General features: G+C 35.5%; 2 protein-coding genes across 2 annotated transcripts; both read left to right on the top strand.

Moving 5' to 3' along the window:
- The first annotated feature begins 3049 nt into the window (after positions 1-3049).
- LOC132187420 (transcription factor MYB25) lies at positions 3050-7766 on the top strand. The gene is made up of 2 exons (XM_059601725.2): positions 3050-3400; positions 6575-7766. Exons 1-2 carry the CDS (start codon positions 3145-3147, stop codon positions 7552-7554), a joined length of 1236 nt encoding a protein of 411 aa, XP_059457708.2. The 5' UTR covers positions 3050-3144; the 3' UTR covers positions 7555-7766.
- A 4686-nt stretch (positions 7767-12452) lies between these two features.
- Positions 12453-15753, top strand: LOC132188815 (RING/FYVE/PHD zinc finger superfamily protein). Its single transcript, XM_059603370.2, has 2 exons — positions 12453-13051; positions 15134-15753. The coding sequence occupies exons 1-2, from the start codon at positions 12651-12653 to the stop codon at positions 15366-15368; spliced, it is 636 nt and encodes a 211-aa protein (XP_059459353.1). The 5' UTR covers positions 12453-12650; the 3' UTR covers positions 15369-15753.
- The last annotated feature ends 1882 nt before the right edge of the window (positions 15754-17635 follow it).

Genomic DNA, 17635 nt, shown 5'->3' with positions numbered 1-17635 from the left:
ATAAGACCGAACACATGAAATATTTAAACTAGAGCTGCTATACATGCTTAATGCTTCCGCTAGCTCCTAGTAAGAAATTATTTCATTTGTCCTTTTCCATTTTGTTTACTTTTTTTCTTCTTTTTTTTCCAATTTGAAAAATTGATGGATGCAAGCCCTCTTCGTTTTTTGGTCTTTTATTATTATTTTTATTCTAATTATGAACATAAGGTGCAAAATCCATGGCAAGTATCAATCCATGTCCTTTTCCATGTGTTCTCCTTTGCTCTATCATCGCTAGCGATATGGGACATGCGTGTTTCTTGAGTGGCCTCTCTCATTTTCATTCTTCTATCCCTCTCATTGGGAGATGAGAATTTTATAATTTTTTTTTTTCTCAATCATAATATTGGGCATATGCCACAGGCCACCAGCAAGGCATAACACACAAGAGCTGCCGAAAAAGAGTTGAAGCTGGGGCTGAACCCGTTCCATAAAAACAAAAGGCTATGAGCATCTTTGTTGAGGAATAGGGATATAGGAAGGACGATTCCACGACTTAGTCTGGGCCTCCTACTTTAGCCAGGCTTTTTACTTAGCTTTTTATGGTCTTTCCTAGAATGAAAGGAACTCAGAATTTCATGTCTACCATGAACATAACATGTAGGTTTAGGGGACAAAGACTTGAAGAAGAAAAGCAATGACAATTAAAGAGGGTGCCATATTCCATTTAGGACCCATTTCTTTCTAAAGGAAGGTTTTCAAGGACTTGGCTTAGGCACTAAAACTTGAAATTAAATTTGGACCCTTGAAAATGTTATGGAGAGAAACACTTAGGCAGTCCACCAAAAATATATTAATATGTATACACATTGAGAGAGAAACACCTAAGGAATCGACTAAGAGTACATTAATATATATATATATATATATATTTGAACGCCACTTTAACCCAAAAGCTTAAGTTAATGAACTTGTGTCCACTTAGGTATATTAATTACTCTTTATATTTATATTTTCTTAATATGGAACACAAGACTCATACGCACACTCACAACAAAAAAACTAGAGAAGATTTCCTCCTTCTTTTAAATTTTTTTTTTTTTTTTTTTATAGCACCTAAGTTAAATCCTATCTAGAAAAAATTAATTGTGAACTAGCAATGAGAAATTGGACAAGAAGTTAAAATAAAAACAAAAAGCATTTTATAAAGAGTGATGCAACATACTACAACATCATTTCATTGTGCTAATGTGATCGTGGTGTTCTTTCTTTGGAAGGAGACGCTCTTCTAGTGGTGTTAGCTATTAATAACCCTTCTCTTTTCTCTTCTTGGAATTTTGCTAATTGTATTTCTGATATTAGTGTAGTTTTAGCTCATTTTCAAAGTTGGAATGCTTTGAAGGTTTTACGTAGTGCCAACTTTCGGGCACATGCTCTAGATAAATGGGCCGCTTCCCATCTTGTTTTTGGAAGCATTCCCACAGGATCGCCTATTCTCTCTTCCATCCGGATCAGAAATGGGAAAGATCCTCTCTTGTAGTCCTTTTCCTTCATTCAATTAAAAAAAAAAAAAAAAGTGATCGTGCCTATTTGTTTTTCTAATTATGCTCAATAGTATTCAATTCTGCTCAGTGGGCTTCTTCTTTATCCATTAGAGGCCATTGGGCTAGTAGGCAATATAATAGGAGGTGCTTTTATTGAATTTTTTTAACCTACTATCTTTATAGGGTGATGTTGCTTTTTAAATCCATGTGACACCGGTTAATAGGCCCAATTCTCAAAATGCTGACTCAATGGGCCTTTTCCCATACTGTTTAGGCAATTGAAAACCGGCCATGAGTCTTTTCTGTTCGATTCAACGGGCTTAATTACACGCAGTTTTTGTTGAAACCTAAATGGGCTTTCAGTCCAACTCCAATTCATACAACGTGGCACTTGGACCTAGCAGGCGTCAATTAAGTATGGTGTAAATTCATTGTACCAATTCCCCAAATGGATGAGGATGTTAGTTATTAGACTACTTAAATTTCTGCTTAAATTTAAGTAGCCTTAAAAATGAGGATCGTAGATCTCACCTATTATGAACACATGAATCCTGCATTATAAACTGTTTTGAACAAATGAAGTCCACAACTCCCTGATTTAGGCCGGACCAATTTTACATTCTAAACTGTTTTGAACAAATAAAGTTTACAACTCTCTGTTTTAAGGAAGAGTAATACTATTTAATAAACTGGCGATTAAAATTGTGCAAAATGGCCTACTGTCGCCTACCAACTGAGTACCAGTGGGCATTGAGGGTGTTTGGTAGCCTATTTTTTAATTTTCAATTGTTCTTAAGTCTCAACCATAAAATTTCTCTCATCTCTTCTTCTCACTCTCAGTCTCAGCTATCTCATTGCATGCAGCTCATACAATGATGATGACCTAGTACTCAGCCAAATGACGATGACCTCAACGGCTCAATTCCGCTCTTTGTCTCAGTCACTTTCACTCTCTCAAACTCACGCCATGCACACAACCCTCACTCTCACTCTCTAAGCTTTTTTTAAAGCCCATCTTGACTACCGACCGTTACTATCACCAACTTAACGATTACGAACGGAGATGCTATTATTTATTTGTTGGAAAAAAAGTCTAAAAATTAATAATTGAAATAATATTGCTTAAAAAAAAAGAAAAAGAAAAAACTAATTTTTTTATTTATAGGTCATCCCAATTATTTAAGAGTCCTAGACAACAAATTAGATAGCATTAGTCCATCCCAAATCCATAAACTTGGGAATTCTTGGAGGTGGTTTCTATGGCTTGCCTACGACACAAGTAAACTACTCCCTCAGTAAATTAGCACAATTTCTGGGGTAATAATGGAGAAGGTACATTTTTGGTCCAAATGAAGTCAACGTAGTGGGTACATCTTCCAATAAAACGACGCCGGCTCGATCTTTTCAACATTAAAGTCGTTCTGTAGAATAGGGACATGTCTGTCATTTCAAAAAAAAGAGTCCGAAACATTTGCCCATCACGACTCGGTTACAATTCGTGCCCATTTGCGGTTAGGCAGGTAGGTAGTGCCGTAGTGACAGAGTAGAGAGAGAGAGACCAAAATTGAAAACAAACCGAGCCGAACGAGACTGACAGTACCCAAAAAGCAAAACCGGCATGAGCGAAGAAGAGCAAGCCAAATGCGGCGGCGAGTCGGCGGGACCCGGAGACGGCGAGGGCGTGAGCGGGAGGGGGAAAGTGAAGGGACCGTGGTCACCGGAGGAGGACGCCGTGCTGAGTAGTCTTGTGAGGCAGTTCGGGGCCAGAAATTGGAGCCTGATCGCCCGTGGAATCCCCGGCCGCTCCGGCAAGTCGTGCCGCCTCCGATGGTGTAATCAGCTTGACCCCTGTCTCAAGCGCAAGCCCTTCACCGGTAATCGCCATTACCTATATATGTAGTATGTATATCAGTTTCCGTATTGCGGGGTTCTTGTTTATTTATTTTTGCGAAGGCGGTAAACCATATTTTGGTGTTTGGGGTTTGGAATTTGTTGAAGTTTTTCTTGGCATACAGAGTTGGGTGTTGGTTTTTCGTTGTTGTTTTGAGGTGTTTGGCATACAGTCTATACAGAAGTAGGATGCTTCGCTGTTTTGATGAGGGACTCAAGGAGTCAATTAAGGAGGTACCGTAGTGTCGATGATGGCAGTTAAATGAAACAATGGAGAATTGAAAGAAAGAAAGAACTGTTGGTGTCTGGTTAGGTTTGAGGTTGCAAGGAGAAAATTAATTGCCTTTCAATTATGGTTTGGGTTGTAGTTGTTCATGTATCTTAATGGTCAAGAGACATAATTTTATATTGGATGTCCACATGAAAAGCACATGTATATATGATGACAGTGCTGATTCGAAGTCAATGCAAGGGTGGCCTTGGTCTCCAAGCTCCGCTGTAACTTTCTAAATCAATGACGACACAGCTTCCAAAGGTGTGATCCCCATATGAACTGAATTACCCGTGTTTTAAGTATAAGTTTGTGCATAAATCCATCTTAAATGGAACTCCTAAATAAAATAGCAGACTTTGAAGTGAATGATGGTGTAATTTTTGAGTGCTATCTAGTTTAGATCAGAAGCCGAACTTTTAGTAACTGATAACTTATAGAGTCGTATCAGAACCAAAGCAAACCATGGACATTGAATTTTATTTTTTTTCTCGTGTTTGTGGAAGAACGTTGACATGGTGAAGAGGACAATTATTGGATGCAGTCAAACTAAATGCTGGATAGCAGGACAGCTTATAAATCACTTCTGCATTGGATTGTATGGATGTAACCGATATCAGATAAAAGAAAGGAATAAACTTGTATGTAATGCCTAGTAGGTCTAGAATGTTGGGTGTATACTTATGATTGTTGTTGATATTTATTCAAAATTTCAGTGTATGTTGGCATACAACATAAAGACTTCCCATTCGTGATGGTAAGAATATGACTAGGTTATATTAGGTGGTCTCAGATATAAGTTGGAGGTATAATTGGTAGGGAAAGAAGGTTATCAAGGGCCCCTCATAGTCCTTCATTCTCAATTCGCAAGATAGTTTAGTATGGTTGGACTTCACAAGATATATAGTTTGAAGGCTAGGATCTATATTTTGGAGAAATAGTTGTCAGAATGGCTCATTGTGTCCATGATCATCATGATGGCTTAACTAGCTCTGGAAATTTCAGGGTTGTTCCCAATCATTTTCAACTGTTGCAGGTCTCATGTTATTGCTTATTGTTTATTGTTTATTGTTTAATTATTTCATATATGATATAGAAGTGTCCATAAACTTTTGTACACAGGCACTCATGTTCGGGGGCACCATGTTATATATGATATGGACACTAAGTAAACTTTTGTTAGAGGCACTAATGTATTTTCATGTTTTCTGTCTGCAATAATTGATCTCATGCTCTTCTTTTTTCTAGATATTTCTCATGATTACTTATCAAAAAAAAAAAAAAAAAAAAGAAATATTTCTCATGATAGATATATGTTTATTTCATAGCATACATTGAACTATAAATCTGTAGGTGAGATAGGTGAGAATCACGAAATTATAGTTCTATAGCAGGATTTTTTCCTGGTATGGGGCATTTTCAGCTAAGTTGTTCTTGCATTCTGCTCCTCTCTTTTTAAGTCTATTGCCTTACAAAGCCTTATAACCAGAGCTTGAAGTTTGCCAACTAAGTTTACTTGCAATACCTTTAATCTAGGCATTCATGTGAAGGATGGGATTTTTTCAGGTTGATAACTGGCATTGAACCTTTAGTTAAAGCAATATCAGCAAAAACTTGTAGCCGATTCGCGATTTTTTTACTTCGTCAAAAATCATGGGTAATTAGGGTGGTTGGCCAATTTTTGAGTTCGGTTATTTGTGTTATGATATCACAAAGCATTTGTCAAAATGAGGGACACAACGGTAGAAAGGAGAAGCCAATCTTTTGTACCTCCCCTGTAATTGGTCTTTGTAGGAACAATCTCTGCAGGCTGCTGTTGAGTAACTATATCTCTTTAATTTTTTTTTTCTTTGTTTTCTTTTTATTATTATTATTTTTTGTCTTTTTTGCTCAGTCCAGCTGAATTCGATAACCACTTGTTCAGTTGCAGGCATCAAGAAGATAAAAGTTCATATAAAACAATTTATCTCAAATTGATAATGTTGTAATTTTATTCCATTTATTAGAAACTGACCAGAATATACATATTAACATAATATATGTGCCTGTGTGCGTGCGGCCGGCGGGCGGGCGGGCATGTGTGTGTTCAATATATTGATGCTACTGAGTTTTCTTTTGAGCTTTCATAATTTCATTTTTCCTAGTTTTGCAGTCCTGAATTCATATAAACCATTCTCTTACTCTGTCCTATGAAAATGCTTTTTCATATTTTCATTTTTCCTAGCTTTCGTGCGTTCTTCCATTATGCACTTATTTTGTAAAATTTTCTTTTATTTAAGGCCGTCCTACCCATTTTCCAGTTGTGCAATGTGGTTCATACCACAAACCAAAAAAGAAAAAGAAAACTCATGGTAAATGAATGTAATTTCAGTGGTAATGTTTCTGTTGAGGTGTAAGCGGTTTTTAAATCAGAAGCCAAGCTTCCCCACCCCCCCACTTCCTTTTTTTTCTTTCTTTTAAAGTCATAAAGGGGTTCAAAAAAGCAAGCTTGTTAGCACGACTGGACTTAAATGTTTAATTCGTAGAAAATAGTGTGTTATCTTTATTTTTATTGTTATATCCAATGAGTGAGTTATCTTTATTATTAGAGTAATGCTAGAAACCACATTTGTATCCCACGATTATCACACAATGTTGACATGGTAATCTCAATCAATCATTATTAAAAATAAATAAAAATAAATTCCAAGGGTTGTTAGGAATGCCACGTCAGCAATGCGTGATAATTGTGAGATAAAAATGTGATTTCTAACATTACTCTTATTATTAAGTAATATGCCATGGAAGTAAGCTTGCAGTTTTTATTATTCTTTTTGTCTTTCTTATCATAAATGTGATGCATATGTTCTGCACTTCAATGGATTCTTACGAACTTGAATGGCTGCAGATGAAGAGGATCGAATTATAGTTAAGGCCCATACGATTCATGGAAACAAATGGGCTGCAATTGCAAAGCTCCTTCCTGGTAGAACAGATAATGCAATCAAGAACCACTGGAATTCTACACTAAGGCGCAGGTGCACAGAGCTTGACAGAACAAGGGTATCTTCAGAAGAAACTGTATCAGTTGGGGTTATCGATCCATTCAATACCCCGGAAGGAAAAGATGTCCCATTGCTTGATAGACCCCAAACGTGTGGAGATAAATTTCAAACGAAGGAGGGTCATTTTGTTGGTGAAGAAAGAGAGAATCAAGGAAGAGATATCCCAATGGTGGATACACCCCACTCATGTGGAGAAAAATTTCAAACAAAGGAGGGTCATTTTGTTGGTGAAGCGAGAGAGCGTCCTACTCTTCCTCGTCCAGTGGCACGCGTTAGCGCGTTCAGTATTTATAACCCTCCTAGTGGGCCAACCCATTCTGTGTTTTCAAGGACAGTTCCAGCTCAAGGGCCATTGGTCCAAGCTTCCAAACCAGAGTTTGGGATCTCCAAATTCCTTGAAGATGTTTATGGTGAGCCAATGGTTCCTTCGCAATGCGGCCATGGCTGCTGTGCAGATGCTAGTGCTGGGGGTCATTCTCATAGCTCGTTGTTGGGGCCTGAGTTTGTTGAATATGTAGAGGCTCCATCTTTTTCTAGTCATGAGTTGATCTCCATAGCTACAGATTTGAACAATATTGCATGGATTAAGAGTGGCCTTGAGAATAATGGCGCCAGAATGCCAGACATCACGGCAAGCCAGAGAGTGTCTGAAATGGCGGCTGCAGCCCCTCAGACAGGAACATTTGAACAGAGTACAAAGAATGACCATGTGTGTGTCGAAGAGGGACGGAACAAGTTAATAGGCATGATGACAGAAATGCTATCCACCCAGATGCCTAGGCAAACATTTGCAGTTCCAGCCGAAGTTGAGGGCTTGAGCTAAAACTCATGGCCAGCTGTCTTTGTCTTTTTGCACTATTATCAAATTAGTGAGTTGTGACAATTATAGATGGCGGGGGAATCAGTTTTGTGAAGAGGTTTCCTCATTCCAGGTGAAGAGATGAATACATTTTGGTTGACAAAAATTCTGACATGTTTCTGAAAATATATTCCTCCTTGATCCACTAAAGAAATGAAACCCGTATATAGCAGTTACTGAAATGTTTATGCTTTGTTATATATATATATATATATATATATATATATATATATATATGAAACTCTAGTCTAATATATATTATGTTGGAGGTTTCTCCTACCGCGGTCCAACGGACTCCATAGCTCTGTTTCTTTTCTCTTCAGCCGTGGGGACTTCTAAAGTCTATATACAGTGGCGGATCCAGACAATTCATATTGGGGGTGCCGCTAAAATTTTTTTGGCGTCTTAAAAATTTTTTTCACCCTAAAAATTTTGTAATTTACACAATATATGCATCACAAAAAAAATATATACATAAAAATTCATAAATATGTGCTCAAATTGATATATTAGAAATGTAACATGTCGGCACTATATCAAAAAGACAGAAATACAAAAAAAAAAAAAAAAAAAAAAAAAGTGTCTAGAATTGCACTTTACGTTCTCTTAAAAGTACAAAATCATCAAGTATCGAATTTAAATCAAAGCTCTCAGCAATTTCCCTTTCAATATAGAGAAATGAACTATTTGCAAGAAAATCATCCTCAATTTTGTTGCAAAGTCAAAGTTGTGTTTTAACAATTTTTATTGCTGAAAATGCTAGTTCGGTAATTACTAAGATATATTCTTCTCTTAATTTGATCAAAGCCTAAAGAGGCTAAACAATATCATAACACAAATATAACACTTCCAGAATAAAAAAAGTAAGCAGATTCTTACACCCTAAAACACAAAAATCTATACTTTGCAGTTCATGACCACCCACGAAATGATAAAAAAAAAATGCAAAACTCTACTTCTCTCCCAGTTGTGTTCACCATCAGTCTCCTAGCAGCAACTTGTATTCATATATATATATATATATATATATATATGAAGGTTTTATTATTGAGTTCTTCTTCTACTAACTATTTCTTCTTATTTTCTTGGTGTGTATATAAGATCAGAGCGCCAACATGCAAGTGGCCACAGAGCAGGGAAAAGGAAAATTTTTTTAAAAAAAAATCGTTGGCACCCCCAACCACCAACGTGGCTCCGCCACTGTCTATATATATATATATTACCCGGGCATTCATAGATGGTTCTGAATGACATAATGCTAGATAATATATTTTTATTTTAAATTTTTTTAAGATTATTTATATACCACGTCATTCTTGTTTAATGAAATAATAATAAATAGTTAGGCCTTGTCTGGGAAGCAAGATTTTCCACCTCAATCTCAAATTTTTTCTAAATTCAAGTTTGGCAATTTTTAAAACTCAATTCAACTCAACTCAAAAAATTTCCACTTAACTCAAAAATTTTCAACCCAATTAATAAAAATTATAAATAAAGATTGAAAAAATAAATAAATAAAATAAATAAATAAATTTAGGGTAGCCGAAACACCCCAGGTGGTGGCTGGGCCACCCCAAGCCCAACTGGGGTAGTCCGACCACCCCTTAATATTTTATTATTTTTTAAAACTTCTTATTATTATTATTTTTAATTAAATTTAAAATATATGTAATATTTTATTATTATTTCTATCAATGGGACATATGTTTCATTTATGACCTTAAGATCTTTCTAGAGATCCTAATTATTAATTGGATATTCTCCAATCCAAAATGGATCAGAGAAAATCCTCCACCGTGTTTGACCCACATTCCTTCGTGGGCCATAGGTCGAATAATGAAGGTTGTTGATAGAGGACAATTTTCAATCATATTTGCTTTAACAAAAGGAACATATATAGCAATTCTGACATCATATGGGGACATAATTAATGGCGTTGGAAAGCTCATTTAGAGGGTTACAAAGTCATATTTCATTAAGTTTTTCTAATTCAAATGTTTACTGAGTTAAAATAGACCGTAAAAAGAAAATTGAAAAGCCGTACAAAATTGCTCGTATGTTGTTTATGTTTGAACAAGCTTTAAAACGAGTTGACAAAATAGCTCGTTCAATAACTCATATGAAGTTGGGTTCAAATGAGTTATTCATAGATGCACTCGTTTAAAGTTGGGTTAGAACGAGCTGCTGTGTGAATTGAGAATTCATGTAAGAATACGAGGAAACCATAGTTAGGTTCAAAAAAGCCTCTTACATGTTCAGGCAAGCTCCAATAAATTTTTGTAAACAAACTTTTATTTGAGCGTTTTCTTAGGTTCAGGAGTCTAGGTAGTATAAATATATGTAATGGCTATCTATAGCCTTAATTTATTATGTTATTTTGACCAGTTATCAATGAAAAACACTTTTAAGAGTGGTTTTCTTTTCTATCCACATTAAATCCTTGATATATTTGCCGATAGTTAAGAGTAGTAATTACTAACGTTCCTGCTCTGCTATAACGCGCTTTGGACGAATTTTTTTGTTGTTTAGCCCACAAGATCTCCATCAACAATTAAATAATTGATGCAGTGCAACTTGACTTTGATATCAATTAATGCAGCGTGTCGTGATTAGTTTGCCAAGACAAACAAGATAAGAATCACAACTCTTCTTAAAACTAATAATCAATCAAGGATTTAATGTGGATAGAAAAGAAAACCACTCTTAAAAGTGTTTTTCATTGATAACTGGTCAAAATAACATAATAAATTAAGGCTATAGATAGCTATTACATATATTTATACTACCTAGACTCCTGAACCTAAGAAAACGCTCAAATAAAAGTTTGTTTACAAAAATTTATTGGAGCTTGTCTGAACGTGTAAGAGGCTCTTTCGAACCTAACTATGGTTTCCTCGTATTCTTACATGAATTCTCAATTCACACAGCAGCTCGTTCTAACCCAACTTTAAACGAGTGCATCTATGAATAACTCATTCGAACCCAACTTCATATGAGTTATTGAACGAGCTATTTTGTCAACTCGTTTTAAAGCTTGTTCAAACATAAACAACAGACGAGCAATTTTGTATGGCTTTTCAATTTTCTTTTTACGGTTTATTTTAACTTAGTAAACATTTGAATTAGAAAAACTTAATGAAATATGACTTTGTAACCCTCTAAATGAGCTTTCCAACACCATTAATTATGTCGCCATATGATGTCAGAATCGCTATATATGTCCCTTTTGTTAAAGCAAATATGATTGAAAATTGTCCTCTATCAACAACCTTCATTATTCGACCTATGGCCCACGAAGGAATGTGGGTCAAACACGGTAGAGGATTTTCTCCCGTCCATTTTGGATTGGAGAATATCCAATTAATAATTAGGATCTCTCTAGAGAGATCCTAAGGCTATAAATGAAACATATGTCCCATTGATAGAAATAATAATAAAATATTCTATATATTTTAAATTTAATTAAAAAATAATAATAAGAAGTTTAAAAAAATAATAAAATATTAAGGGGTGGTCGGACCACCCCAGTTGGGCTTGGGGTGGCCCAGCCACCACCTGAGGTGTTTCGACTACCCTAAATTTATTTATTTATTTTTTCAATCTTTATTTATAATTTTTATTAATTGGGATGAAAATTTTTGAGTTAAGTTCAAATTTTTTGAGTTGAGTTGAATTGAGTTTAAAAAATTGCCAAACATGAATTTAGAAAAAATTTCAGTTTGAGTTGGAAAATCTTTCTTCCCAAACAAGGCCTTAATATTTCTCTTCCTTGTAATAACCAAGGTATTGCACTAGGATAAAGCAGCCCGTATAAGAGTTTGCTTTATGTTTTACCTACTCAAATAAATATTTGGACAGCCCAAAAAACTCGGGCCGGACAAACTTTTCACACGGGGCTGCCAATAGGAAAGTCATATTGGACGGGATCCAAATATGTCCTTGCACGTGATCTAAATACTCCATACTATATGTATTGTGACCTTTGCCCCTTTTATTTTTTATTTTTAGTTGTGACCTTTGGCTTGTTTCTCTTGGTAATTGAACAATTAAGTTGTTGATCTGTCTAACGCCACTGTGTTATATGGCAGTGACTACTGACGAGAATGTATAAATTAGGATTTTTTTTTTTTTTTTTTTCCTTATAAATTAGGAGGTAAATTAGTCATTGTACACCTCTGCAACATGCAAATTGAAGAAGTCAAAATTACCCTCCATATATTATTTCGCATGGGCAAGATTAACCTTTCACAACGTACAGTAGGCAGCTTACATCAATAAGATCACTTAAATCGGGAACCATAGGATGGATGACGTAATCACAAACAAAAAGCACTGAGGAAGACAGAAAAATCTGCTTTTGACACCTAATTTAGACCTGTGCTGTCTGAGTCGCTGAGAAAAACGAACAGTGTTTTAGAGTCATCTCGATCAAGCATTTCGCTAATACCCACATTCTTTTTCTGCTTTTTATTCTATCCTCACGATGATTTAGCAGCCCCTCAATCATTATGCCCAAAAAGAAGAACAAACAAAGGTTAAAAAATTAAAAAGAAAGAGCAGCCATGTTGTCTTTACTGTTTAAAAAAATGGAAAAATAAAGGAAAAGAAAAGCTTCAAGAACATAAAAATTCTCAAAAAAAAAAGAAAAAAAAAAAAAAAGGTTCTCTGTCTTTCCTAAACTCTCTGCAATTTTATTTTATTTATTTATTTATTTATTTTTTACGTTCCAGTACTGTGTCTGCATAATAGTGCACTATTTTCTCTATAAGATCTTTCTTGATCTTTTTTGTTTGTTTGTTTTTTTTTTTTTTTCTGTCTACTTCTTCCAAGTCCTGTCCAGGACTGACACACAACACAGAGAGAGAGAGAGAGATTACCTACCACAAATCCAGGAAAGAGTACCCCAGTTGTTGTAAACCCGACAAAATCACCTCAGTTTTGCTTACTGAGGTGAAGAGAAACTCAAAGAGAGCTTCTTTTTCAACCTCTGCAATTGTGGGCATTAATGATCTCAGTCTCAGATACCCATTACATGAAGATTCTATTTCTGGGTCTTGACAATGGCAACCGTAGAGAAATCCCATGTTGTTGATGTAGAGGAAAGTGGTCGCCGGACATCCGGTTCCGGCGGCTGTGACCTGTACTCCGATTTCGGCGATCGGTCCGATGAGGAGCAGAGGTGTTCGAGCGGGTCCGGGAACGAGATTGTGGGGGTGTCTGATAAGGAAAGCGGATCCTCTGTGTCAGAGTGTTCTGCGGAGGTGGATCTGGAATGTGGGGTACCAGAGATTAAGCTACATTTGGCAAAAGTTGAGAGGGATTGTAGAATTTGTCATCTGAGCTTGGATGCAACCAATCAGGAATCTGGGTTTCCCATGGAGTTGGGATGTTCTTGTAAGGATGATTTGGCTGCCGCCCACAAGCAGTGTGCTGAGGCTTGGTTCAAGATCAAGGGAAACAAGTAAGTTGCTATAGTCGAAAGAGAGACAAAAAAAAAATAAAAAAAATAGAAAACGAACATTGTCATATATGTTTTGAAGATGTTGGTTCTTGGTAATTTTTGAATTCTCTCGTTTCTTCTGGATATGATCAGAAAACGTGCTATCTTTCGTATTATTAGTTTATTCTGGGTATTGTGAATTTTTAGAATTGTTTTGTACCTTGGGGTTCTTAGTGTTTTGTTAGTTTCTGCAATTTGGTTGTTGAAATGAGATGTGGATGTGCTTATACTGAAATTGTACTTAAATTTGTTATTTTTACTTGGGGATTTTTTTCATATTTGGGAGCCGTGCTCTCGTTGGAGACAGTGTTTGTGTAAAGTTGTGATATTTGGAGTGTCTTGACTTAGATATTATTGGTGAACTTCTCATCAAAATTGGGCGAATATTTGGGGCTAATGCAGGCAAAGGGCCATGCTTAATGCTAGGAACATGATAATGGGAAACCTAATTAGAATGAAATCTCGTCTTTTGAAGATTAAAGCAAAAGTTAATGGTAGATTATGCTGCGCAGAGAGAATCAAATTAATAAAGCAAAAGTAGAAAGTGCATGGTCGTCCTGTTCCTAGCCGTGGAAATGATTCTTCACTGTTCTTTGTCCTCATAGTATTTACATTAGCAGACATATTGCATCTCTCTCACTCCTTTTCCATCTCTTTATTTCCACTGGACAAGTTGGAGAATGTTGATTTTCCTGATAGATTGGCTACGTCATTCTGATTCCTGGTTTTCTCTTTGTCAAACTTGAACTATTAAGTATGTGCCCAGCACAAAGAATTTTATGATGCATGCCCGCCCCTTTTTTTCCCAACTGTAGGCAGGCACTATCAATTGTCCGCCTTTTGATATCGATGTTGTTCAATAACTTCTGTGAAGAAGGATCACCCAAACAAAGTGGGTTGTCCAGAAGTTCTAGTTTAATAACCTGGGCTGGTTGTTGGCATGCCAGTATGGAAATGCTCAGTATTTAGCCTATATGATGCAGTCTTTATATAGTATTTTCTAATTTGACCTTTCAGAAACAGTGATGATAGCTTCCTGCTCGGCAGCATTATTTTAGCTCTGCTCCAATTTTGGAAACTCGAGACATAAATTGACACAGACTTTTCTCCTGGTGTTGTAAAGCATCAAGAGCTAAAATGTCACGTGTTTTCTTAGGTTTATCCTACTGAGTTCCCATTTGGTAATTCAAATTTGTTATGGTCATGATTTAGTAATTCACCTTTTGTTTTCCGATCATGAAAAAGTAAGTACTAGCCATGATCTTATGAACTTTCATCTATATTTGTGAGTAGTGGAATGCAGTCTATGGTATCTTAATGACCTCATTGATTGCTTTTTTGGCGTCTTTGCTTGTGTGTGGTTGTTTTTTTTTTTTTGGTGAAAATATTTTGCAGAACCTATGTTCAATTTGACTGGGTTGGTAAAACGCAAACACGCTAAAGTGTTGAGGTGTTCGATACCCAATTAAAAGAAACTTTTTTTTCATGGGTTGGGTTGGTTCAAGATGTTTGAGTTTTTCTAAGATGTTACTTTTGAGATTGCAACGTATTTTATGGGTTTATTTGTTATATAAATGTTCTTACCGAGTTTTGAGTACGAAAATATCAGATTTTCTGGTACCTATGTTTATATTGTTTTCCTTCTTAGAAGAAAGGAGTGGTGCTTATTTGTGTGGATGGGAGACAGGGGATTGACCATGCTTATGGATATGATTGGACCTAAATTCTCTAGTGATTTCTGAAAATGGTTTTCCTTTGAAACAAATGTAACACTATGAGAAAATTCTGTGGGTCATGGAGAACATCTCAGGAGGCTTGTTGAATTGGTGGTTGGTGTTGTATCCTACTGCTTTGTTTTGCATTGTTTTCAGAAAGTAGAAACTCTTACCCTCGTAATTGTTTCAGATTGGTCTACCTACAGCATCATGTTTCAAAACAAAATGTGAAGATGTTATACCTTCTTCTTCTTCTTTTGGAATAACCTCTGTATATTCTATTTCTCTCTAACCGTATACTAATCTTCTTTCTAATATATAATTGCAGGACCTGTGAGATCTGTGGATCAGTTGCACGCAATGTTGCTGGTGCAAATGAGGCTGAGTTGATGGAGCAGTGGAACGAGACAAATGACGCAGCAGCAGCAGTAGCAGCAGCACCCGTGAACCCAACAGAGACTCGAAACTTCTGGCAGGGTCACCGGTTTCTGAATTTTCTGCTTGCTTGTATGGTCTTTGCCTTTGTAATCTCTTGGCTCTTTCACTTCAATGTACCCTCATGAAATCCCGCGACCAAAAAAAAAAAAAAAAACCTGCATTTCTCTCGGGTCGATGATTGAGAAGCAGCAAGCAAAAGCCTATTGCTCTTCCCACTTGCACAGGTACCCGCATCTCCGTACTTGGAGTTAGTATCTCTCTATCTGCTTGATGTTTATACTAGTAGCAGAGCTTCTTCAGACTGTTGTGTAATTTATGTTGTGTTATCCAAAACTGTATCATGTTACAGTTGTACCTTATTTGCTTTGTTATATTTGTATCACAATGTAGTCTTCTCAGTCTCTTCTGTGATCTAGAATTTGTATTGGGTAAACCAGCTGGATGGTTGCATCAATTACGTTTTGTTCAACTAGATTAATACGCGTCTATGAATATCGTGCTCTTGGTATACTCAAGTTGAAGAGACTAAGCAAGCAAATGTTCTTGAGACTTTTTCCGGCCCTTAAAATTTCTGCACCTTAGCATTAGCTAATGTTCTTATTACAGGGCATCTGGACCACCAACTTGGAAAAACTTATAATTGAGTCGAGGTTGCAATGGCTTGGCATTGAAGAATTCCAAATAAGCTCATTTACTCACGAAGAACGTTAGGATTACATACAAATTTAACAAAAAAAAATTTTACAACATAATTGAAAATGAGACAAATTCAACTTTTGAGTAACCCAATTATATTGTGTCACTTCATGTTGTAAGCCTAACATTTTTCTTAGTTCTAATGGGCTTTTCCTAGATTGTTAGAAACATAGTTTACAAGAAAAAACAAAAATACAGACATGACTCACATGGTTAAGGGTGGCAAAGTAAGATTAGGTGACATTAAAGAGAAACACCATAAGTCTCTGTATCATGGTCTGAGTAGATTATATGTGCTCCTCAGCTCATGTTTGGTCGTTGCACGAGTGGCTACCGAAGAACATGCCGCGATTTGCGGTCTTCATACTGATCTTCCAGATCCAGAGACAGCTCGTGATGGGTATTTCAGGTTAGTCATTCATCTAACTTGACTATAAAGTAGAAATCAATGATTTATTAGGAATAGAGTTAAATGTTTTATATACTCAATATTTATACGAAACAATTCTGATGGTTATTTCTGTAGCTAGTGAAATATATTAGTTACTAAATATTTAATATTGTATTATTGTCAATATCATTCCCTTTGCTGGTTAGTGGGTGATCACTCATAAAATGTCCCTCAGAAAAAGTAAATTAATTAATTAAATTAGTAAAAAAAAAATTCGTAGATAACTCATTTGTCATTATCATATTGACCATTGATGGAGGCGCGTGCTTTGCTCATGAATGGCATACAAAAAGAAACTTATTCTATGATAACTTCTTTGTTTTTTCCCCCCTTTAATCTTCACTATTCCAATTGTGTACTTACTAATTTGGTATGATTACAAGAATAGTGGCAATTATCAACTTAATAAAAAATGTTTCACTATTACAACATTTACCACAATTTATAAATAGATGTGATAATGTCACGTCAATTACAATCAAATTTAATTATTTAATAGCCGTTATAATAAGTATTATATGGATAATCTACTTGAAATTGTCATAATCAAAATCAAAACTAATTATTTAATAAATTACATAGTAAATTGTCATATAAGTTTGTAAAATATTTGCAATTACACTGTATTCACTTAAAACCTAGCTATCAACCAAAAATAACTTAAAAATATTAAGTTGGAGTACTATTAGAACTACTATAACTTTTACTATAAGTTTCTTCCAAACTAATGTGGCAGTTCATGTTGCTCTTACGGTGTCAACCACTAAAAATATCAAATTTTTCTATTAAATTTTGTTACTTAATTTATTTACGGTTAAGGTATTGCCACGTAAATTTATTAAAAAAAAAGAATGATAACAAAAGCTGTAGTAACTCATATGTTTTTCATAATAAAATTCTAGAAGTGTCTTTGGTTTAACACTAACTTATTTATTTGTCATATCTTACTTTATTTATCATATCTTACTTTTCATGGCTTTTAGACTGTTATTTATTCTACTTCTTACTCATTGATTATTGAATTTTTAAAAACAGAATAATAATGTTGGGGTCCAATGGCACAAATCGTCCAGCTTTGGGTTGGCACTAACCTTTATGTGAAACATTATAAATCTAGATTTGCAAGAGTGGCAAAGATAGCATTGCAATATCTTGTCCCGGGAATCGCATGTAACAACAGATCTAGCTATTACATCCCACCGCTTTACACTTCTGTTGGAAGTACTGATTTTTGTATTCAACTTC

Source organism: Corylus avellana, chromosome 6 (genome assembly GCF_965113065.1).
Source record: "Corylus avellana chromosome 6, dhCorAvel1.hap1.2, whole genome shotgun sequence".
NCBI classification, from domain to species: Eukaryota; Viridiplantae; Streptophyta; class Magnoliopsida; order Fagales; family Betulaceae; genus Corylus; species Corylus avellana.
Note: the sequence above shows the minus strand (reverse complement) of the source record. Positions and strands in the feature narration are given on the sequence as shown.